The sequence below is a fragment of the Enoplosus armatus genome, chromosome 2 (assembly GCF_043641665.1).
Source record: "Enoplosus armatus isolate fEnoArm2 chromosome 2, fEnoArm2.hap1, whole genome shotgun sequence".
Classification (NCBI taxonomy): Eukaryota; Metazoa; Chordata; class Actinopteri; order Centrarchiformes; family Enoplosidae; genus Enoplosus; species Enoplosus armatus.
The window spans coordinates 24,674,141-24,696,674 of NC_092181.1; the positions used below are offsets into that span (position 1 = coordinate 24,674,141).

Below are 22,534 nucleotides of genomic sequence, written 5' to 3' on the forward strand. Positions count from 1 at the left end.
CCGTGTCCTGCAGATAACAAAGCTGGGGGCCACACGGCATGCACACAGTGAATGTGCAAGTGCTCATCCTATATGATATATGATGTACAGTGAGAGCATCAACAGGTATACAATACATATATAATAAACGACAAATGATTGGAATTTAAGTTAAAAATCATCTGAGATTTTACTATTTAAGCTGTACTTTGCAAATTCGCCCATCTGAATGTTTGTGTGTCGATTTAATGGTTAAACCTGTTTTCTTGGAAAGAGTCTAGTAAACTGTCATCATGGCTAAACTCATACAAAGTTATCTGAATCTGAATCTGAATGACAACAAAGTCAACCTGTGATTCCTCATATTGAAATCTTTCTTTGAATTTCTGCTCAATAACGAAGGATGTCTTCATTCAATTAAATTCTAGGACAAACCGGACGGTCCTGATTGGAACATCAGTTAACTATAATTATAAAGAAGAAATTTAACAATTTCAATTAAAAAAAACTTTTATTGTTGCTGAATCTTTTCTTGACAAATGTAATGTAGGTTAGATTCTCAATATGTGAAAACAAAGTGACTCAAATGAGGTGTACTATGACAACTACAATATTAGGTCAAGAGCATTTGAATAAGCTGCACTTTCCAGTCCAATGTAGTGAAACTCTTGGCAGGAAAAACACTGTACATCACATGTTGCCAGTATGCGACAGTATGTGTCTGCAGTCATAACTCCAGCACAGATTCAACTCATAAAACCATTTCTTCTCAAAGTTTTCTTGTGACATTGTTGAGACATGTGAAATGGGACCAACTTCCAGAACATAATCTGGTCCAGAAATCCACTTTGATCCACAAAACGCAGCTCTGGCGTTTCCACTGTGGCTGCAGTGTCTTTGTGTTTCGGTGCGCTTTAATTCTTCTCCTCGACAGTCCTGCCAAAGTATTCCTTCTGGAACTGCTGGAACTCCTCCTCTGTGAACAAAGACTGTGGCTCCTTGGCCTTCTTGGCGGGTTGTTCCGGGTGATTCCTGGACTGTCTCCCTAAATTGTGGCTCAGGATCTAAGTGAGACAGAGAGCAAGTCAACACTGCATGACAAACTCACTCGAATAGGTAGACAGTAGAGAGTAGATAGAGAGATAAATTAATGTAAATCCAAAATCAAATAATACAAATAAAAAAGCAATGTATTGTAATTGAAAATAAATGAATGAAGAGGGTCAGCAATACTGATGATAGCTGTAATAGGCGAGACATGCCTTTCTTACCTTCAAAGTGTCCGAATCTGTTGCTTTGTAACCAGTCTCCATAAAGTACTTGAGGTTAGCACTCATCTGGCTCTTCCTCTGCTTCTTCCTGAACTCCTCTACAATTAACACCAAAGAAGAACAGGAAGTTTAGCGCAAGAAAGTACAACAGATGTTGTAACACATCAGGGGGCTACTAGTAGTGCAATTACATTAACTATGAATACTGTTAAAGAGGACCTATTTTGCTTTTCCTTTTTTCCTGTCATATACAGTGTTACAATGTTGGATATTCCTATTAAACGTTGCCAAATAATGAGGAAAACGTATGTAAAAGTAATCCCTGTGAGCCAAATCTCACTTCGCTTTTCGTGTCTTACTTCCATGAGATGTATTATGAAATACACCCCCTATTTCCTCAGATGGTCATCTGCTCAGGGCCCAGCAGTGACAGCACACCCGTGAAGAAGAAAAAAAAAGCACACCCACGAAGTAGAGGGACGTTTCATCCACCCCTCAGTCTGTCTGAGTTATTGGGCTGCTCTGCTCAGGACTGATATATATATATCTATGCTCTTAGTTAGCTGACTCTAACTATCTGACTCTCGGAGCCCGGGACTAAAAACCTCCTCCTCCCAGCGGTCCAAAGCACCTGTGCTGGCGGTGTAAACACAAACACTCCACTGGAGCTCAGAGCGAACTGAGCTAATGGCAGCTACAGTTAGCAGTTACTTTAAAGAGAGATGAGGCAGAGCAGCCAGAGGACATCAGAGGGAAAACAAGAAAAGATTATCTCCACAAAATTATCAAGTTTCACCAAAACCAGTGAATAAAGTTGTGTTTTTTTGTACAGTTATCAGTGAGGCCCAGTCCGCAGAAACACTCAGCTCCAGCAGAATCTATCGTTTTTTCCAACTTTACTCTAGTGGTGTCGTTGTCCCAAAATAAAGATGTAGAGCTGGAAATTAGCATAATACCTTCTCATTAAAATAAAACGAGTCAAATTATTGCTATGTTTTATTCTTATTTCTGCTTAGCCACTGAAAGGTTGTTAGCTATATAATAGAGCCACCTAGTGGTTCTGATAGAGAAGAGGCAAGAGGCAACACAGAGCAACCTCTATTCTACAATCTACATAATGACAGTTTTAATACAGTCGGTGTCCCCCATTAAACACGAGTTAAAATGGGTCTACTCCAGTAATTTGGGACAGTATGACCAATATTGACATACACATACACCTGGCTCCCCATTCAGACACTATATTCACAAAATAAAACTGAGCTGCACATTGCTGACATTGCCTGTGAACACTGATGCTATGCAGGACTACGAGCAGACTGACCCACTGCAGACTTTATCCTCTTGTCTTTGACTGTAGCTTTGCTCTTGCCGGGACCCAGGCGACCCTGCAGCCGTTTGACCTGCTTGGTGACTCCCTGCCGCTTTGTGCTCACCAGCTCCATCACCGTGGCCGAGCTGGGTGTCTTCTTCTGCTGCTGCTTCTTCTTCTTCTTCTTCACTGTACTGACATCTGGCAGGGAGCACATGACACGTTTTTATTCTTATTTTACCTTTTATAGAAGAGGTGAGGCCTGAGAGAGTTATTATTGGTTCAGAATCTACTGCAGCTCTAAATAGTTTGAATTCAAAAGAAACAATAAGAGATGATCTATTGATGGAAATAAATACGATAATGCTAAGAATACAAAGAGTGGGTACTCAAGTACAGTTTTGTTGGGTTCCTGCGCATGTTGGTGTGGAGGGTAATGAGAAGGCAGACAAGATTGCAAAGAAAGTTCTGAAACTAAATGATGATAAAATAATGAAAGCTCCCTTTGGAAAAGGTGAGGCCAAATCATTAAAAAGAAAAGCAGTGAGGGATTCGTGGCAGAAGAAGTGGGACACAGATACCAAAGGGATTACAGTATACTATTACAGTATACAGAAATCAATCAAGGTGAAGGTTTTCAAAGGAAAGTGCAGAAGAGAGGAAGCGTTTTTTTTTCGAGACTAAGATTTGGACATACTGGATTTAAATCAACTCTTTATTTAATGGCAAAGTGCAAATTAGATAAATGAGATTTTTGCAATGTTCCTGAAGATGTAGATGGAATTTGGAAGGGATATTAGGGATGGGTGAGAAAATTACCTTTTATATTCTACATATTGTTGTCAAAACAATAGCACCTTCAGACCACGGCAAATTCCTTGTAATGTATGTTACTTGGCAATAAACAGTTTCTGATTCTGATTCTGACAAAGAGAAACCAAATGAACGCTGCCAACAAGGCAATACATCCCTCTAAATGTTTGGGCAACTAACTGACTGGCCAATGATGCACTAAACATTTTGTAACGACATTGATATAGTATAATCTATGATTAAATATATAGTAAAATACATAACCATATATTGTGGTTCACAAATGGTACATTTAGTTTGTTAAATTAAAATGAATACTTTGGCTTTTTTGTCCAAGTAAAAAAACCTTAAACAAGCCTCTATTGGAGTTTTTGAATGACACGATGAATCATAATGAGCGATAATAAGTAAAGTTACTGCCCTAACGAGGCAAAATGAGAATTTAGTCGCCAGTCTTCTATTTCAAGACAACAGCAGTGATGAAATGTGGAACTGTAACAATGAAACAACACTCAAAAGCAGTAACATTGGTCGGGGCTGAAAGTGGCCACTTGTGTCCAATGCTAATGTTAGCTAACAGCAGTTTAGCTAACCAGCTAACAGGCTAAACTGACCTTTAATGTCACCGCTCAGCAGCTCCAGTCCTCTCCTGATCAACGACGCCGACATCCTGATAATAAGAATTTGTTGTACTGACTGTACAAGCTACATCGATTCAGAAGTCTGGACAGCAACGTGTGGGTCTATCAACATCCGGTAAGTTGGTGCACCATTTGAATGCAACCGGCTGGAAGACAAAGTTCCTCCCTGACAAATTACAGTTCCTAGTTTCTTCTTCTTCTTCTCCGATTTAATGGCGGATCGCAAACCAACGTGAATAGGTGCATACCGCCACCTACTGTACCGGAGTGTGTGGCATCAGGGTTTTACGTACTTCTTGTTACATCAAAGAAATTAAGCGGTAAGAAAAAGAAAAAGAAAAAAAAGCCCTATATCTTACTATCTAATCCTGTATCTTTAAGATAAATAAAGCGAGCCCGGAAACATTGCCTCATTTTCTCACCCATCCCTAATATCCCTTCCAAATTCCATCTACATCTTCAGGAACATTGCAAAAATCTCATTTATCTAATTTGCACTTTGCCATTAAATAAAGAGTTGATTTAAATCCAGTATGTCCAAATCTTAGTCTCGAAAAAAACACTTCCTCTCTTCTGCACTTTCCTTTGAAAACCTTCACCTTGATTGATTTCTGTATACTGTAATAGTATACTGTAATCCCTTTGGTATCTGTGTCCCACTTCTTCTGCCACGAATCCCTCACTGCTTTTCTTTTTAATGATTTGGCCTCACCTTTTCCAAAGGGAGCTTTCATTATTTTATTATCATTTAGTTTCAGAACTTTCTTTGCAATCTTGTCTGCCTTCTCATTACCCTCCACACCAACATGCGCAGGAACCCAACAAAACTGTACTTGAGTACCCACTCTTTGTATTAGCATTATTGTATTTATTTCCATCAATAGATCATCTCTTATTGTTTCTTTTGAATTCAAACTATTTCGAGCTGCAGTAGATTCTGAACCAATAATAACTCTCTCAGGCCTCACCTCTTCTATCCACTGTAATCCTAAAATTATAGCCATTATTTCTGCTGTAAATATATATATATATACATATAAATATATATAAATAAACATGTCCACTCCCTAGATCTTTAGATCCATCTGTAAATATTGACATATAGTTATAATAATTCCCTTTCACATAATCTTGGACCAAATATCCAATGTTATCTATATTCCTTTTGGTCCATTCCCTCTTCAGTTCCACAGGTTTCAAGTCCACATTGAGCAGTGGGAATATCCATGGAGGAACATTAACCCACACAATATTAGGCCCATAATCTAGCCTATTTAAACCATATTCTTCTACCATTGTTCTAATATTCCATCCAAATCCTTTACCTTTCCGTTGTTGAGAATATTCCCAGCAATCACACAGAACCTTTGTTGCAGGTTGTTCCTCTCCAGACTCCTTCAGCTTAACCCACTATGCTAATGACAACTTTGATCATCTTAAATGTAATGGTAACTCATCAGCTTCCACCAGTACTGCATTAGTAAGAGTTGTTTTAATTGCACCAATACTGAGTCTTAGAGCTCTGTGCTGTATTCTTTCTAATTTTTCCAAAACACTCTTGGCTGCTGCTCCATATATCATACATCCATAATCAATACATGATCGTATTAAGGCCTTATAAATGTCCAGTAATGATTGTTTATCTGCTCCCCATGCATAACCAGAAACTGATCTCATGAGATTCAATACTTTTTTTTACATTTTGTTTCAACCTGTTGAACATGGTTTCTCCAAATACATTTCTCATCAAACCACAACCTTAAATATTTCAACTCATATTTTCACCATACAATTTAAGCTGCACATTATCTAACCTTCTCTTCCTGGCAAAGAATATGTAACATGACTTATGTAGTTGACATCTTAAATCCCCAGTCACATGACCATCTTTCAACCTTCAATATGGCTCTCTGAATGCTATTAGTCACATGTCTAATGTTTTCCCCTCTTTTCCATATAGCCCCATCATCTGCACAAAGTGATGACCCAATATCTCTACCAACATTCATAAAAATATCATTTATAATGTTTTCTAGTTCCTATGCATAGCCTACTATGTTTTAACCACTATACTACTAGTACTACTACTAATGATAATAATAATCAATTAATTTGATAAAATTAGGGTAATTTAACGAAAAACAGAAAACGGCAAATTTCATATAAATCAACAGTCTCCACACTAGAATATCTTCTGAGAAAATTAGAAGGTCAAGAGAATAATAAAGTTATCCAAAAATGTTTTCAAACTATCAGCCTAAAATTAACAGTCGTTACTGATGGTGTATGATTTCCGTACCTTCCCGTAATAAACCCACATTTTGCTTTCTCCACCCTTAGGGAACTTTAAAAGATAGGATAAATAAGTTGTAGGCTAACTCTTGTAAGAGTAATAGTGGGAACTTGCAGCGTCACAACAGCAGTACTGTTGCTGCATGTAGGCGGCACTGAAATGATATTTGGACCAATAATGATTTCTGTTGGGATACAGTTAAATGTGGAAGGCCTGTGTGATGATGCAGTTACCTGTAGGCCTATGAACTGAATTACCCACTACCGTTTAAATGGCCCAATAGTTGCTCGTTACAGTAATCACCGCCTCCATTCACTTCCAGCTGTTGCAGGATGAACTGGGGGCGTGTTGGTTGTTGCGCGCTCTCTCTCTCCACCGTTGCTCTCTCTGTTACTCTCAACCTTTGGCACAGGATCAGGTGGATCTAGTTTAAGTACAGTAGACTGTGCAGCCTGTCTACCTCTCCTGAATTAACCATGGCGAGAGCTGTGCTCACCTCTAAATGGCTTGCGGAGGCTGTGAAGGTCCAGGGGAAAATGCGCATCTTGGACACTTCTTGGTATTTGCCTAAACTGCGGCGCAACGCCAAGAGCGAGTTCAAGAAGAGGCACATCCCGGGCGCAGCCTTCTTTGACATAGACCAGTGTTGTGATAAAACCTCTCCTCTGGACCACATGCTGCCGTCGGAGAAGAATTTTGCAGATTATGTCGGAAATTTGGGAATAGAGCGCGACACGCACGTCGTGGTGTACGACGCCAGCGAGTTCGGCGCGTTCTCGGCGCCCCGCGTGTGGTGGATGTTCCGGGTGTTCGGGCACAGCGCGGTGTCGTTGCTCAACGGCGGCCTCAAGAACTGGGAGCTGGAGGGTCGACCGCTGAGCGAGCAGTGCGTCAGACCAACACCTACCGAGTTTAAGGCCTCCCTAAACCGCTCCTGGATCAAGACCTATGAGGATATCCTGGATAACCTGGACACCAAAAAGTTCCAGGTGGTGGACGCCAGGCCCCCAGGCAGGTTCAAAGGACTGGACCCTGAACCCAGAGACAGTGAGTAGTCTGAAGTCAAAACTATGGCTATACACAGGAAGATTGTTTAGGGAGTAGATGACTACTAAACATCACCTTACCTTATGGAAGCTCTGCCTTCTACTACTTAAATAGTCTTCTTTTCATCTAATGATAAATTAGCAGACACCATCTGAGCTGTCTGAGTCTTTTTACTGAAGAACATCTTGCAGCCAGCACTGAAAACTTATTTCTGCTTTTTCCACTTTGTTAGTATCCTCTAGAAGAGACGACTAGTAGTAGATTATAAAAAAAATTTTTTTTTTGATCCTCAGACTTTAATCAGGTTAAAATATTATGAATATGGTCAAAGAACCAAAAGGTATTCTAAGGTTTAAAGATTCTCTTTAATAAATAAATAATACTTCAAGATAATAAAACAAGCCCTCAGCTGAACCGCGATGGGTGCGATGGTTCCTTGTACTATACAGTCTCCTAGGGACAACAGCACTGGTGATGATGGTGATGATGAAGATGACCTAAGAAATTAGGTTTATTTCTCACATCAGGGTCAGCTCATTTAGTTGTGTGGTTGCAGGCATGCACTGTGAAAAAACTGTCTTTTTGTTTGTGAAGTTATTTTATCTCTTTCATTTCGGCAAAAACATGCTGAGTTGAATTTTCCAAAAAGCAAAGGTTGTCTATAGGATAAGTCATGCAGACCAAGCTGAGTTGTTTCACAGCCTATTGTGTTTCCTGTAAGTAACATATTAGCTTATTTCAGGAGATCCACAGCTGCCACAGTAACTTTGGTAAAAAGCTTTTAAATGTTGTAAACTAATGTAGAACAATGACTATGACAGTGACTTTTCATTATATGGGAAAATGTATAATTTTAACTTGCCCGTGTTTAACTAAAAATATCTTTAGTGGCTCAAGAATGAATCCATAGCCTTATTGATTGCATTAATCAATCACGTGTGTGTAAGCATCACTGATCAGACACTCTTCTTTCATTGATTAGATCAGGAGAAGCTTTATAAGAGCAGATATGCTGACTGTCATTAGGCAACAAAGGCAGCGGGCAGATTACAGTTGTGAGTTGTGAGTCCAGTGGCTGTCAGTCATGTGTTGTTGTCACACAAACACAATAGCAGCCAAATTCCTGAAAGTGTTGATAGCAAATCAGTATGTTTGTCCTTTGAAGCTTGACAAATTGGAAAACAAGTCAAATCAACGTCGTGATTTTAATGAGATATTCTATATTGTGGCAAATGAATGTAAAGTCACATATAAAAAGATCAACACTCTTTACACAGTTTGCTATTTTGTTTTACCCCCAAAAGACATTTTTGCCATTTATTTTTCCAATCAACATTATATACTTTATATACAATATTTACATATTGTGCTGAGTTACACATAAACTACTGTAAGTGCTCAGTGACTCATCATTTTCAGAGTTAGCGTCACCAGTAAACTAAAATAAACACTCTTCTTCATCTTATTATCTGCATTCATTTATAGCATTTGTGTCAGAAAATTAGCCCAAACAGTAAAAAACACACAACACTGCCTGCTATTCCATGCTGTCTATAATTGTAGCTCCTTATTTAGTGCCATTCTGAAAACACATGGATTATATTAGCATCAGTTCAGTGTGGCAGAGGCATGCAGTGGTAAAACCATAATGGTCCAGTGAGTCCAAGACTTCCTTGTACGAAGGCTTTCTGCAGAGTTTACTCTGGACAAACACACAGGCAGCAGGCAGCAGGCTAAATCACCGCACAACACAAACACACAAGGAGAGCGAGTGTACAGGACATGCTCGCATAACCTTGCATTTTATCAGCAGTCAGTGACCCATATGCTCACACACACACACACACACACACACACACAGGACAGTAGCAGGTAGAGTGAATGGTCAAGAATTTAGATATTGTCCACCCTTAGATATGTCGATCTGTACAGATAGCAGTCTCTATACAGTGATAAGACACCCATAGTACATGCCTTATCTTCTTCCATACACTCTCACTCACTGCATACACACTGTACATAGATGCACAATAATACACACAGAAAAAAAGCTTTGATGTGCTGTTAGAGTCCCCATCTGCAGGTGAAACTCCATTTGTGAAAGCAGTCTCAGGAGTGAACTTTGACCTCAGGGAAACTGACTGCTATTGAAAAGACATGTTTTCCATGTAGTGTATAGTTTAGGGAAGTATTAAAGGGACTATTATTCCCCCTTTTTGTCAAATGAAGTTGATGATTTTGCCGCATAAATCCTGAACGTTTACCACTTTGGGGTAGAGCTGTTTATTGTTGTTATAGCTGTCTAGCATAGTATCAGATTAAGGATAATCCTCTTAATCAGGGCTTGGTATCAAACTTGAACACTCTTTTGGTACCAACTAAAATGTGCCCGTAGCATCGAACAACACTGAATTAGATCTCAGCTGGAAAGCAGGCAGCGCTCACAGCTGCGAGTTGTGTTTGCATTTCTGTTTCTGATTCTGATTCTGATTCTGATCATGAGTTTGCTATCAGATTGGAACGTGAAGTAAAATAATAATCTATCTATTCTACGAGGCACTGCAAGAGACAAACTACAGGGAGCGGAGAAAACCACAAACACACCATTGCCATAAAACTGGATGCGATGGGGCTCGGCTGCAACTATTCTGGCTTTTTGTACCACCAGGCACAGAAGAAAAAGCACAGTAATAACATTAGTCACACCTGTGACTGCATGTGATCCGAATCGCCTCCACACTTCTCTCACTCTCATTCTATTGTCTCTATCTGATTGACAGACACAGAGCCAGGCCACATCCCCGGCTCCATCAGCGTGCCCTTCTACTCCTTCCTGTCCCCGTCGGGTCACTTCCTGCCCAAGGACCAACTGCAGGCTCTGTTCGCCAGAGCTGGCGTGGACCTCAGCCTCCCTATTTGTGTCTTGTGTGGCTCTGCCGTGACCGCGTGTCACGTGGCGCTGGCGGCCCACGAGTGCGGGCACCCGGGGGTGTCGGTGTACGACGGCGGATGGTCGGAGTGGTACACCCGTGCCGTGCCCGAGCACGTCATATCTGAAGGACGAGGGAAACATTTGTGATTGGTTCAGGATAGTAGGAGGTGTGGTCGGTTGTCTGGATCAGGCTGGCACTGGATGACAAGAGAAGAAGAATGTTCTTTGCTTGTTTTTGGGTAAAGTATGCTATGGTTTAAAGGAGTAGTTTGACATTTTGGGAAATACTTCCTGCTTATGCTGCTTATTTGCTTTCTTGGCGAGAGTTAGATGAGAAGACCACTCTCGTGTCTGTGTACTAAATATGAAGCTACAGCCAGCAGCCGGTTAGCTTAGCTTAGCATAAAGACTGGAAATGGGAGTTTTCAAAAAATCTGACATCCGGCACCTATACATATTTCTAATTTACACGTTGTATCTTGTTTGTTCAGTCTGTGCACAAAATAAATGTGGTTGTCAAAGCTAGGCTAGCTGTTTTTCTGCCCCCACTTTAAGCCTAGCTAAGCTAACCACCTGCTGTCATATTCAGTGTACAGATATGAGAGTGGTATCGATCTTCTCATTTAATTCTCGTCAAAAAAGCTAATAAGAGAATATTCTAAAATGTAAAACTATTCCTTTAACATTAGAAAATGATGGGTAATCCAAACATACATCACTAAGGGACATTCCTTTTGTTCCAAACACATTAATAGATGACTTGACTGAAGAGCCAGCAATATGTGAACACTAAACTAGACTTTTTGAAACTGGAAAATGTTTGTTTACAGCTGTAATGCTTACGTTGGAATAAAATAGAGCTGCACTTTGAATCACAATGAGTGTTGAAATCTCATACATCTACTCTAATATATATACGAGTATTTGTATTTGGAGGGGCTTTAAGCTTGATAGACGGGATGCAAAACTGACCTGAGCGCAGAGTCTAGTTTGGCAAGCTGGTTCTAAAGTGTGCTTTGAGTTTGACCGTTGGACCTGTGAACTGAATATTCAACATGCTGATTAGACAGTCACATGCACGCAAACACACACACACACACACACACGCACACACACACACACACACACACACACACACACACTGCTTCAAGATTGTTTTTTCCCCTTTCAAAATAAGATATCCACCACTGACAGAAAAGTGTTCTCACAGAATGATTTGAGTCCAATAAATGCATAAAATGAATTAGAATTACAACCACGTTTTATTGCTTTAACAGACTATCTCCCTCTTATTTAATCCCCAGATTTGATCCACCACATTGTCCCACAGCAATTACAATACACAGTCTTGCCTAAATGCATCTTGTAAAGATATATTTTTAAAGCATTAACACATAAGTACATGCACTGTAAGAAAAAGAGAGAAGTTGTAAATATAATGACTTCTTAGGAAGCCAACACAGTCAAGTGACTAGTTACTTGTTAAAATAAGCCCTAACACCATCACCAACAGTCATGGTTAACACAGTTTAAAATAAAAGGGAAGTGAAATTACGTCTTCCTCTTTAGTTTGAAGTGGCCATTTGTACTGTCAACATGCTATGGATTCCTCATCTTTGCTGTTCCAGCCTGAGGGAGTAGCCGTCTTGTCGTGGCTCTAACTGGTGAGTGTGTTGATCTGATAAAGGAATGATTTCAGTTATCTCACTGCGAACATGGTGAGGTCCACTGAGATAGATCGACGCAGTACACTGCCTACAATGTCTCTATTTATCCAGTTTTGGAATTGAGTCCTAAAATTTTTTTTTTTCTTAAATCAATTTGAAAAAATCTACATGTAATTTTGTATATACCATTGAAGTTTGCCACTGTCTTGTTTCAAGATCAAACTTACTCTACTCAGAATAATTTAGTGAACAATATGAAGAAGGAAAAGTCCATTTTCTAACAACAAAATAAATTAATGTCTGGATTTCAACTGATAAAAATAAACAGTGTTAATGACAAAAAAATCCAGTTCCACTTTACCAGGATGGTAAATTCACAGTGTCCACTTGAGGGCAGCAAAACATCAGCATTTTTTTTTACCATGCTTTTACCATCAGTTAGACATTAGTCCTCTGGCTGTTGTCCTACCTACTGATGAACAAATGGTTTGCTGAGTTTTTCTGTCTATGAATAAGGGCGAACCAAACCATTGAATATGAATATTCAGGGCATTGAGGAATATTTTAAACATTCATGAACAAAGACTGTTGGACTCCTTATTTATCTTCTACTGGCCCTTTATGCAGCCCCTCAGTTCGCCCTCTGTCTGAAACCAGCTGTTTTAGACAAACTGAACAACCTCCAAAGACCTGAAGAGTAGTCCTGAGCAGAGCGGTCCAATAACTTAGACTGAGCGGGTGGATGAGCGCCCCCGTACTTGGTGGGCGTGCTGTGATTGGAGCAGATGACCTGCTGGGGGCGTAGCTGAGTGCGGTGACTGTATAGCTGTGACATCACAACCTTACAGAAATCCTGACGGCTCGTTTAAAGGCACAGTCTCTGAATACGGGCTGTGTGCATTTGTGTTTTGATGCTTACACCGTATTAATATAGCACCTTGACCTGCTTTATAATAAAAAAAACCCATGGAAATCTCACTTTCTACAATATGGGACCTTTAGATAAACTTGAAAATAGTTTTGTTGGCCAATCGATACCACTTTCAAAGTTATTATCAACGCATGATTCACTGAAGTATAAAAAGAATATTTAAGAAAGTTGGACTCGGACTTTAAACTAAAGATTAAAACACACAACTTAGGCGAGGAAGAAAAAGGCAGGAAAAATAAACAGGGAGGAAGAGTGAAAAAACGAAAGAGAGGGGACATCGGGGATCTAACAGTTTTATCTACCGTCAGATATGGGCATGTGTTAGAGGTGCCCAACTTGCTGTGTACCTCTTGGATACCATACTTTTCTTCGTTCTGAGGAGAAACATTGTTTATTCTTTTATTTTTATGGAAGTATATAATTTAATATGTCACAAGCAGAAATCACATACTGATACACATCACTATGGTCAAATTAATAGTGATTACAATATCAAATTGTACTAATAGGTTTCACATCAAAGCATCCAACAGACATATTGCTAAACATACCTCATATTTTAAAACACCCTTAATCATAATCTTCCTAACTACTTAACTATCAGAAGCATCATTTTCAATAACGCTACACCATACTGGCCATGAAGTGATCCATGCCTAGCACGATACTGTGAGATGGGAGACAGAATTCCCAGTCCTCACTCTGCACGAAAATTACATCCTTAAGTTCAGCTTTAGTTAATAGGATGCTTCAGCAGTCTGAGTTAGACTAATCAAGTCGATTTATTCCAAAGTTACAGTCCTTTTAGTCCAAAATTCCCCCCTTGTGTTCCCCAATTTTCTCATCTAACTCTTGGCAAGAAAGCAAATAGGTGTATTACCCAAAAATGTCAGACTATTCCTTTAAAATAGAAAATAGACCTATCCCTTAAGTTGCAAAATAAGGGAACAAGGAGGGATGAAATTAAGGGTCTTAAGGGTTGTGTTATGGTGTGTGTGTGTGTGTGTGTGTTAGGGTATTTTAGTGTTTAACGGGTTGTTTAAGGGCATTTTAAGGCCTACTTCAGGAAATCACACACTTCTGTTGCTTCTCACCACATGTAATAGTAACACTATGACATTTTTAAGAGGTAACAGTTAACCAAAACTCAGTTTCTACTGTGCCTGAAACTAAAGTGTTAAATGTAAATGTAACATGAACAGCACAAAAACAGGAACGGAAAGTTACAAAGCAAAAAAAAAAAAGAAAAAAGAACAGCCAACCCTAAAAGGGATTTCCACCCTGCTATGTCACACGTTTTCTTGAAACATGGATGCATACAATCAGGGAAACCACATTAACCGCTGTATTTTTTTCTTTACTCAGAAACCTTTCCTATACGTCACTTTAGAGCCAGATAGTCTAGCTTTTGAAGTGAACGTTTTCAGTACACCCTGAATGAGTCTACAGATTAAAACGAATGATCAATCATCTTGAATGTGCGTGATGACAGTCAAGTAAGGGGAAGAGAGCTCCACAGAAAGACACTGAACAGGTAGGTTCTCGTATAAATTAACTTTGGTCGAGAGCTATTTTCTGATATAGATCAAACTTTTTTTTCAGCGTAATGAATGAATAAGTCTGTGATGGGAAATGATGCTACAGCAGAAGTGGTTATGGTAATGATAATAAAGTGAGTTGTGTTTGCTCATGAGGTATTTTTGATGATAGATTAGTGGTGGTTTTAGCGTGTGTGTTTTACAATGATGACGATGATGATGACAGTATCAACTTTTTTAGCCAAATAAAAAAAACATAGTCATGCCTGTGAACCATCTAAGTCACATGGTGCCTGTAACAAAAGATTCATAATGCTCACAGATAAACTATGACGTCCTGCGGTACACACACTACATGTTTTATACAAAAAGATGGGGACATTAACAAGAGGGAGAAAGAGAGAGAGGTATTGGGGGAAGGAGTGTTTGATATATGGGAAGGTGAGAGGAGGTGGAGAAAGCGAGAGACAGAGGGAAAAGGAGTGTGTGGGAGTTTAACATGTTCTTTTGCCTAATAAACAATAGACAGCCACACTCACACTGCGAGGCTGTGCTTTAAGCTAGATGCTAATGTCAGCATGCTAACATGCTCACAACAATGACAATGCTAACATGCTGATGTTACCCATCAAAGTATTGGATACACTCTGACCTGATGCTGGCACTAGAGGAAGAGTCAAAGGGACATCCAAGTTATTACATTTCATCCTGAGAAAATCAGGGGATCACCAAATTTACTGGCATATATATCGTCTGAACCATGAATGTCTGCGCCGCATTTTGTGGCGATCTATCCAGTAAATGTTGACTAAATAATTTGACACGCCCACACTCTTATTCTGGTGATTAGTCATGTCGCTGGTGCTGTTTCAGGTTATGCTGCTTACTCCTACATGCTACATGCTGCTGTTGCAGGTCATGTTAATTTCTCCCACCATCACCCCACACGCCTCTAGTTATAGCTTTATAACCAAACCAACAATGGCATTTTATGCCATGTGCATTGCGTGTTGCATATTTCATTGAAATATGTCTGCTGGGTTGCAGATTTGAATGTGCTCCTCTCAGCATCTTACACAATCCTCGGATTCCAATTAGCTGACAATGTAAAACTATTGAGATCACCATACAAATAACAAATAGCCCCCGGCAACCTGTCTCACCTTTGCTCATCAGAGCAGGTGGGATACAGCAACAACGTAATCGTCACATGTATCCGCATGCAACCTCAGCTAACTCAACTGTCGACAGCTTGTGGGGGCGTTCACACCGAAAACAGCCCTGTGTTACAACAACGCTAGTGGCTGTGTCGGTGGCGGCGTGTTGCCTCAGGTACTGATGAGACATGAACTATGAAGATAGAAACCTTTTCTGATCTAACGCCCCTATCGGCAAGACATGACATCATTTGTTTGTGCCTCCTAAAAATGTTTTATGATGTGACAAATCCATGGTTAAGGTTTGGTTATGCTTAGGCACAAAAACAAGTGAAAGATCATGGTTCGGGTTAAAATAAGTACTAGCACTAATACTAGCTTCGTTGTCATGGTGACAATAATAAACACTTGATCGTGGTCATGCTTAAAAGAATAATGTTGACTGTCGGTTAGAAATGGGAAACGAACGGCTGTCATCCGTGTTGAAGTCCAATGTTTTGTTAACCATTTTTCCAACCTGAACTTCTAACTATACTAACTAAGCCTTTGTCACTCTATGAAAACATCACCCGAGTTCCTCCTTTGCTCCTGTCATAATTACTACAGCCGCTAGAGGGCTTTGTCACTTCAACATAAAGATCTGTTGTTCTTCTTGGGAGGACAGTCTCGGTTAATGATGTGCTCAAACTTCTTGCCCACATTGCCATAGCTTATGTCCCTAGTTTTTCAGGCCAGTTTTATCTGTCTAAGGACCAGCAATGGCCATCTTGTGTATGAAACACCAACTGATTCTAACTAGTAACATCATCATCACAATCATGAGGAGCCTATATTTCCCGAATCATTGTTCTGCGCATTCTTAAACACATTCAATTGACTTTTCACAAAGAAAGGATTTGAATGAATTGAAATGCTTGTATGTATGTAGTCTTTGCATCAGTATCATTAAGAAAAATAATTGTATATAAGAGTGTAAGAAAGGAAGAGAATACTTGCTGGAGAGTGAATGAGTTTTTTTTTCTTTTTTCGTACAGGAAACAGCAGTAGCTTTCTGGGAAGAGAAGCTGTTTAGTGGTTTTTGTGTGTGTTTTCTGTGCGTACTAATTTGTGGTTTCTGTGTTTGTGTCTCTGTGAAACAGAGAGGAAAGAGAGAAAGGGAGGAAAGAGCAGAGTGTCAGCTTTTTCATTTCACAGTTGGAGCAGGTTTAGGGGAAGTCCAAATGTCAAAAGAAGACAGATATAAACGAAAATGTATCTCGGTGAAAGAGGTTAGAAAGAGGTAGACTGTCGTGCAGGTAGTGGCTGACAAAGTGAGACTCGAAAGACTGCTTGATTTGTTGCTGTGATTCAGCATGCTGCTTCCCCATCAAGGTTTTTCCCACTAACAGTCACTGATCATAAGTTGTAGCCGACTGAACTGAGTCACTTAAATCTCCAATGTTCACTTGGGAAATGCTGGACAAGTAGACCTTCAGTTGGGGAAGTTGGTGGGCTGTACAGCATGACTTCCAATTGTGACATCAGGTTTGATTTGACAGCTACACTGTCACGAGTTCATCCTGGCACCTGGTAAACAGCCTTCAGATTCAGAGCACAGAGACTGTCCTTAAACAGGGGAATGCCACTTTGAAAAGGCATTAAAGGGGCTCTCCAACAATTTAGTATTGCACTTTCAGAAAGCTGGGGCACTTGTGAGAGACAGGTTTAAAAAAAAGACTGGTCAAAATTGAGGATGCAGAGCTAGGGACCTTTAGTCCTTAATATGAGTCATTTTGCCAAAAACACTGGGTTCTACACTTCCCATAATGCAACTTGATAGTGTCTCTGGTTAGACTCTGCCTGGTAAATGCCACTTAGTAGCTCCCTCCAGACCCATAAAAGGCATTATACAACTGGCTGAGTAGTGCTTCTCGTCACTAGTAAATTGATTTTCACATGTAGAATTGGTGCAGTGCCCCTTTTGAATAACTTATGATATGTTTGTGGTTTTGAGTTTCAAAACGTTTCAAACTTTGGATATGAATGTAGACACTTGACACTTACTTATCACAAAACAATGACTTGGTCTCACCTCTATGTGTGTTACATCAGCCATTTTAGATGCCAAATTACCAAAAGAAGTTCAATCAGGAACATAATTCAGTGGATAACTTGGGCTCTACATTTTGATTCATTTGGTTCTGAAATCCAGAGATATGTTCTTTCAATATAAAAGATAATCATCTTCTGTTGTTGGCACTATCAGTTCTCACACAGACAGTTATTCTAAATCATGCCATTGCTGTGGAAAATACTTGTGATGCGCAGGCAGGTATCAATTAAAACTGTCCAACAGTTTAACCACTGCTGTACATCAGTCCATAAGGTATGTTAAACTGTGGTTAGCCACAATACTTCAGATAATACACTGACCTAACTTTCAGTTAAACTGACAGACTCTAAAATTGAATTATGATCATCAAACATCTTTTAGGGCAATCTACTACCCTGATTTCTCTATTTTTACATGTGTAATGCATCCACGTATTTTGTTGTAATTACTGTGATCGCATTACACATAATTCAAGTTTTATAGCGGTATAGCAGTAAAATCCCCGCTTCCATCGGCCTGGGGAGTAGTCGTGGATTACAGTTGTCAGGATGGTGTATTTGTGCAGATAACACTAAGACCAATTTTACATGGACAGTCCAGTTGAGATGTGATCTGCCTCCATTCATACACACACATAGCCTGGCCATGGCAGTTGCCTCTGTCTTGTTTCAGAGAAGATGTTTTTGCTTTAGGTTTAGCTACCAATGTATAATCGATACTGGCTTTAAACCTTTTGAGCCTTATAAGCAGAAGCTACAACAGAATACAATACGGTGGTATACTGTGACTTTAAGAGGATCTATTCAGTTCAGCTTCCCTTTTCTCACTTTTTTAACAAGTGAAAACGTGTTTTTTTAAATTCAGAAAAAAGAAAAAAATGTGACTTGTAAATATGTCAGCTTCCTGATTACTGGCACCTTTGCTTGTTTCCTGTGAATGTAATTTGGAAGATATATTTCAGTATTTCGCAGACCTCATTGTGATGATAAGTTAATGATTATGAATGTTGAAATCATGACCTGCAATCTGATTAATGCTGTTTAAGAGAAGTGTTGTTAGCAGGAAGTGCACCTGTCAGAAAAATGGAACATTTGGGTTCTCAGAAAAAACAGTCTGACCTTTATTAAACCACATGAACTGCATGCCTGGGGTGTCAACAAGAACTTGTGCCTTCCCCTGTGTATGAAAATGGAAAATAAATATTGCGTGCACACTGCAAAAAAAGAAAAGTTTGCTTTGAGAGAAATGTATTCTTACAAAAATAAAATGTTTCAAAGGTCCTTAAAAAAGTACTGTTATTGTTATTGAGTGAAAGTTTTTGTATTTGGGGCTGTGGGTGTCTGTGGGTCATTTGCAGTGGGGTGTAATAACCACATACCACAAATCCCACCTGAAACTCACACACACACACACACACACACGTATTTATTTTTCATCCTGTTTTTGACGAAGTTTAAATGTCAGTGTGATCCAGATGCAAAAGCAACAACTCTTCAATATGTATCAATTGAATGTTTGCCGTAAAGGGCAAATGCGGAAAAAACATCAAATTTGAGGTATTAAACAACATACTGTGCTTGTGTGTGTGTATGCGTACAATACAATATACTGGGGGAATGACAGGCTGCAGGGAAGTAAAGGAAGCAATTAACTTGTACAGGTGATAAAAAATCTAGCATCAACACCGAAAAAGTCAGTATCCAGCTGTGTTAGGGCCGTGTAGTGGATTTTTAGTTTTTTCCTCAGCTTCTAGTTGTAGAAACAGCTGTATTGCAAGTAGACTATGTCCTTATTTATTAGTCGAAGGAAAATACAAGAGGAAACTGCTCTGAAGTGTGAACATCTTTTTTTTTCACTCCCTGAAGTGTTAGTTAGTGCGGGGGTGGATTCAAACTGAGATAAAAGGCTGATCTTGATCGGCGATTACATTTCTCAGTTGAAACCTTCAAAGAGAGCAAACGTTATATTCTATCTTTCCTCTTTACGGGGTGGCGGTTTGCCATTTCCTATAAGAAGGAAAACCTTATTTGTCTGATGTTTTGTCACAGGACATCAAATGAAATGAAACCAGAGCTTTGAAGCAGACGCTGAGCAGCTTCACCAACAGGTAAGACACTACAGTTCATTTACCAGCTGCATGTGGCAGGTATTGTTTTCACCTTGCGAGTCTGTGTGCGATGTTTATACGTCTGTCTGAGGACATATTTTGTCAACGCGATAGCATCACAACCAAGCCATTGGCCACATTCCTTTTCATGGCTGGTGTGATCCCATCGCAAAACGGTCTGTAGTTTCTAATGTCTAACGTGTGAGAGGTCAGAGAGGATGTGATACTTGAGCAGGCAGGCAGCTGCTCTGCTTGGATGTTTTATCCTAAAATGTTTTACCAAAGGCTGCTCAGCTTCACCTCAGTTGCAGAGTTTGACTCCCACATAATGAAACAGGCTGTGGTTTATTAACAGCATGATTATTCATGTATCAACTGCTGTAACTGGCACCTTTGTTGGGTCATTTGAAGTAGTATACAAGTTTGGTTCTGTTTATTTGACATTATGAGAAGAAGCACATTAAATCCCACACAATTACAAAGATGTCAAGGATGACGCAATAAAGTCCAAGTTATATTTCCATTGTTGTCCTTTATTGGCTTGTCAACAGCTGCATCAGGTCAAAAAGTTGTAGTTAGCATTAGTACCAGCTTCATGCTTTAACATATAATTCACCCCAAAGCCAGACAACTTTCATTCTCTTTAAAGCCTGCGCATCGCCCAGTGATGGTATCACCCAAAAAACCTATGTCATCATTAACTCATGCCACAAAATGATATAATCACATGAACTATAGTATGTGTTGCAAAATAATCTAAGTTCAAAGGTCAATGTAGTAGCTTTCAGCCACATCTCACATTCTTCAGCTTGGGCAAATAATGACGCTGCCGTTTGTAGTCTGATGTGTAAATAAATATATACACGGAAAATATAACGTATGTACAGTAGGGGACAAACAGTAAATTTGGCCTAATTGCTTTAGGCCATGCATGAAGACAATGGGCCGTGAGATGTGGTTGAAAGCTCTGAATGCTATTAAGTGGACCTTGAGCTTTTGTTATTTTGTTACACGTGTAGCTCCCACAAGTCAAAAATAAACCTCCCTGCTTAAAGAATAACTTAACACCCCTTGACAATCTTGTTTCTGTTGACTTCCAGTGGTTTAACTTCTCACCTTGCGACAATCGGTGACGCTGGTTGTGGTCGGAGGTGAAACAGGCATGAGACATTTAACCAGAGAGGGCAGCAAAACACCGATTTTCAGCCTGGTGTTAAGTTACTCTTTAAATTCAAACATAGTGGCTTTAATTGCTGTACCATAGATATGTAGCATAGGCCTAAATACAAATTGGTACAAAATGAAGTGGAGGGATTACCCTCAATTTAGGCTAGAAATAATCAATATTTATACTAAATAACTCATATTGAATTCACATCGGGACGCCACCCTTGAAAAAGGGAAAACAATAGCTAATTCATTAATTTAGTCTCAGGTTGCTACGGAGTTCTTGACTCATGTAGAGTGACTGTAACACTTCATACACACAAACCACATGATATTTAAGTTCTTTATTAATGAACTATTTATTAAGCTATTAACTACACACACAACTATGACTACTAAACATCAAAATGAATGAATAAATGCAGCCATGAATACATGTAATGAATACAGGGATGAACAATTAATGCATGAAATGAGGACCATTTAATAACCGATGTGTCAATTATTTTGCCAAACTATATTAACTTGTGTATTAACTTTTCAGTACTTTTCAGATGGTTAGTTAAACATAGCATATTTATTAATATACATTTAATTCTGCGTGGCAAAGTCAGTTCCTTTGTTCTTTGTTTCATAAGTCCCCCCCCACCCCCCGCGACTTGTGTGTTTTCAGCGAATCTTCTCATTTCCTGAAAGGTGGGAGTATTAGCAGTTATCAGACCCAACAGAGCCTGTTTCATAACACTTAAGGTTCATTCTTTTATCAATAAAAGGAGCCTGAGTTAAGAGGGAATGTCCTAGCAAAGCATTGCATGATCACCGCACCACACTGGGTATTTATCAGGTATTTATCGCATTTTGAAAAATAAATCTGGAACATTCAAATAGGTGTTTTAACAGTCTGTATAACCATCTGAAACATTTCTATTTCTGTTTTTTCGATCACCTGTTGGTGTCACAACTCTCTCTTGCAGTATTTGTGGTCAGGGTATGTGTGTGCGCGTGCAGAAATAAACTCCACAAAACAAAGAAGCAGAGGAATATACAGTGTCATCCCTCTGCCACTTGTCAACAGCTGTATCTCTTCATCTGCACAGGATGAGAAAAGGAGGAAGCAGTGAGTTACACACTGAAGCAAGAACAATCCAGCAAAACCCCCACATCTCCAAGTCATCCAGCTTTGGAAACCAACCATCCCGGTGGTTTGACATCTCCCAAAAAGAGAAGACTGATGACACGATAAATGGAGAGAAATAAGAAAACCCCTCCACTGTTTCTGTTTCTAGCTCTGCTTCATGTCTGCGCCGTCACAATGGATGATTGTCCCAGCCACCCAGATAAAAGTTAGTGATTTTTTGATAAGATATTTCACAAATCAACTGCAAAAAAACTTGTTTCATCAGTTTAATTTCACCTCATCTGCGTTATTTCTCACAGATCTCACCTGCTACAATGACTTCAGTCGTAACATCACTTGTGTGTGGAACAGCACATATGTGTCTGACCATGCAGACACTGTGTGCACATTGCACGCCAAAAAAGTCTCTAGGTAAGGACAGCAGTCACAAAAAGAAAAACTGGACAGAT

At 39.5% G+C, this 22,534-nt stretch overlaps 2 protein-coding genes across 2 annotated transcripts; one reads left to right on the forward strand and one right to left on the reverse strand.

The window, feature by feature from the left end:
* Positions 1-500: 500 nt before the first annotated feature.
* On the reverse strand, positions 501-4,127 carry rps19bp1 (ribosomal protein S19 binding protein 1). Its single transcript, XM_070924637.1, has 4 exons — positions 3,990-4,127; positions 2,575-2,763; positions 1,251-1,348; positions 501-1,043 (listed from the first exon to the last, which is right to left on the reverse strand). Exons 1-4 carry the CDS (start codon positions 4,042-4,044, stop codon positions 894-896), a joined length of 492 nt encoding a protein of 163 aa, XP_070780738.1. The 5' UTR covers positions 4,045-4,127; the 3' UTR covers positions 501-893.
* A 2,709-nt stretch (positions 4,128-6,836) lies between these two features.
* Positions 6,837-11,160, forward strand: LOC139299297 (3-mercaptopyruvate sulfurtransferase-like). Its single transcript, XM_070922200.1, has 2 exons — positions 6,837-7,356; positions 10,137-11,160. The coding sequence occupies exons 1-2, from the start codon at positions 6,846-6,848 to the stop codon at positions 10,433-10,435; spliced, it is 810 nt and encodes a 269-aa protein (XP_070778301.1). The 5' UTR covers positions 6,837-6,845; the 3' UTR covers positions 10,436-11,160.
* Positions 11,161-22,534: the final 11,374 nt, after the last annotated feature.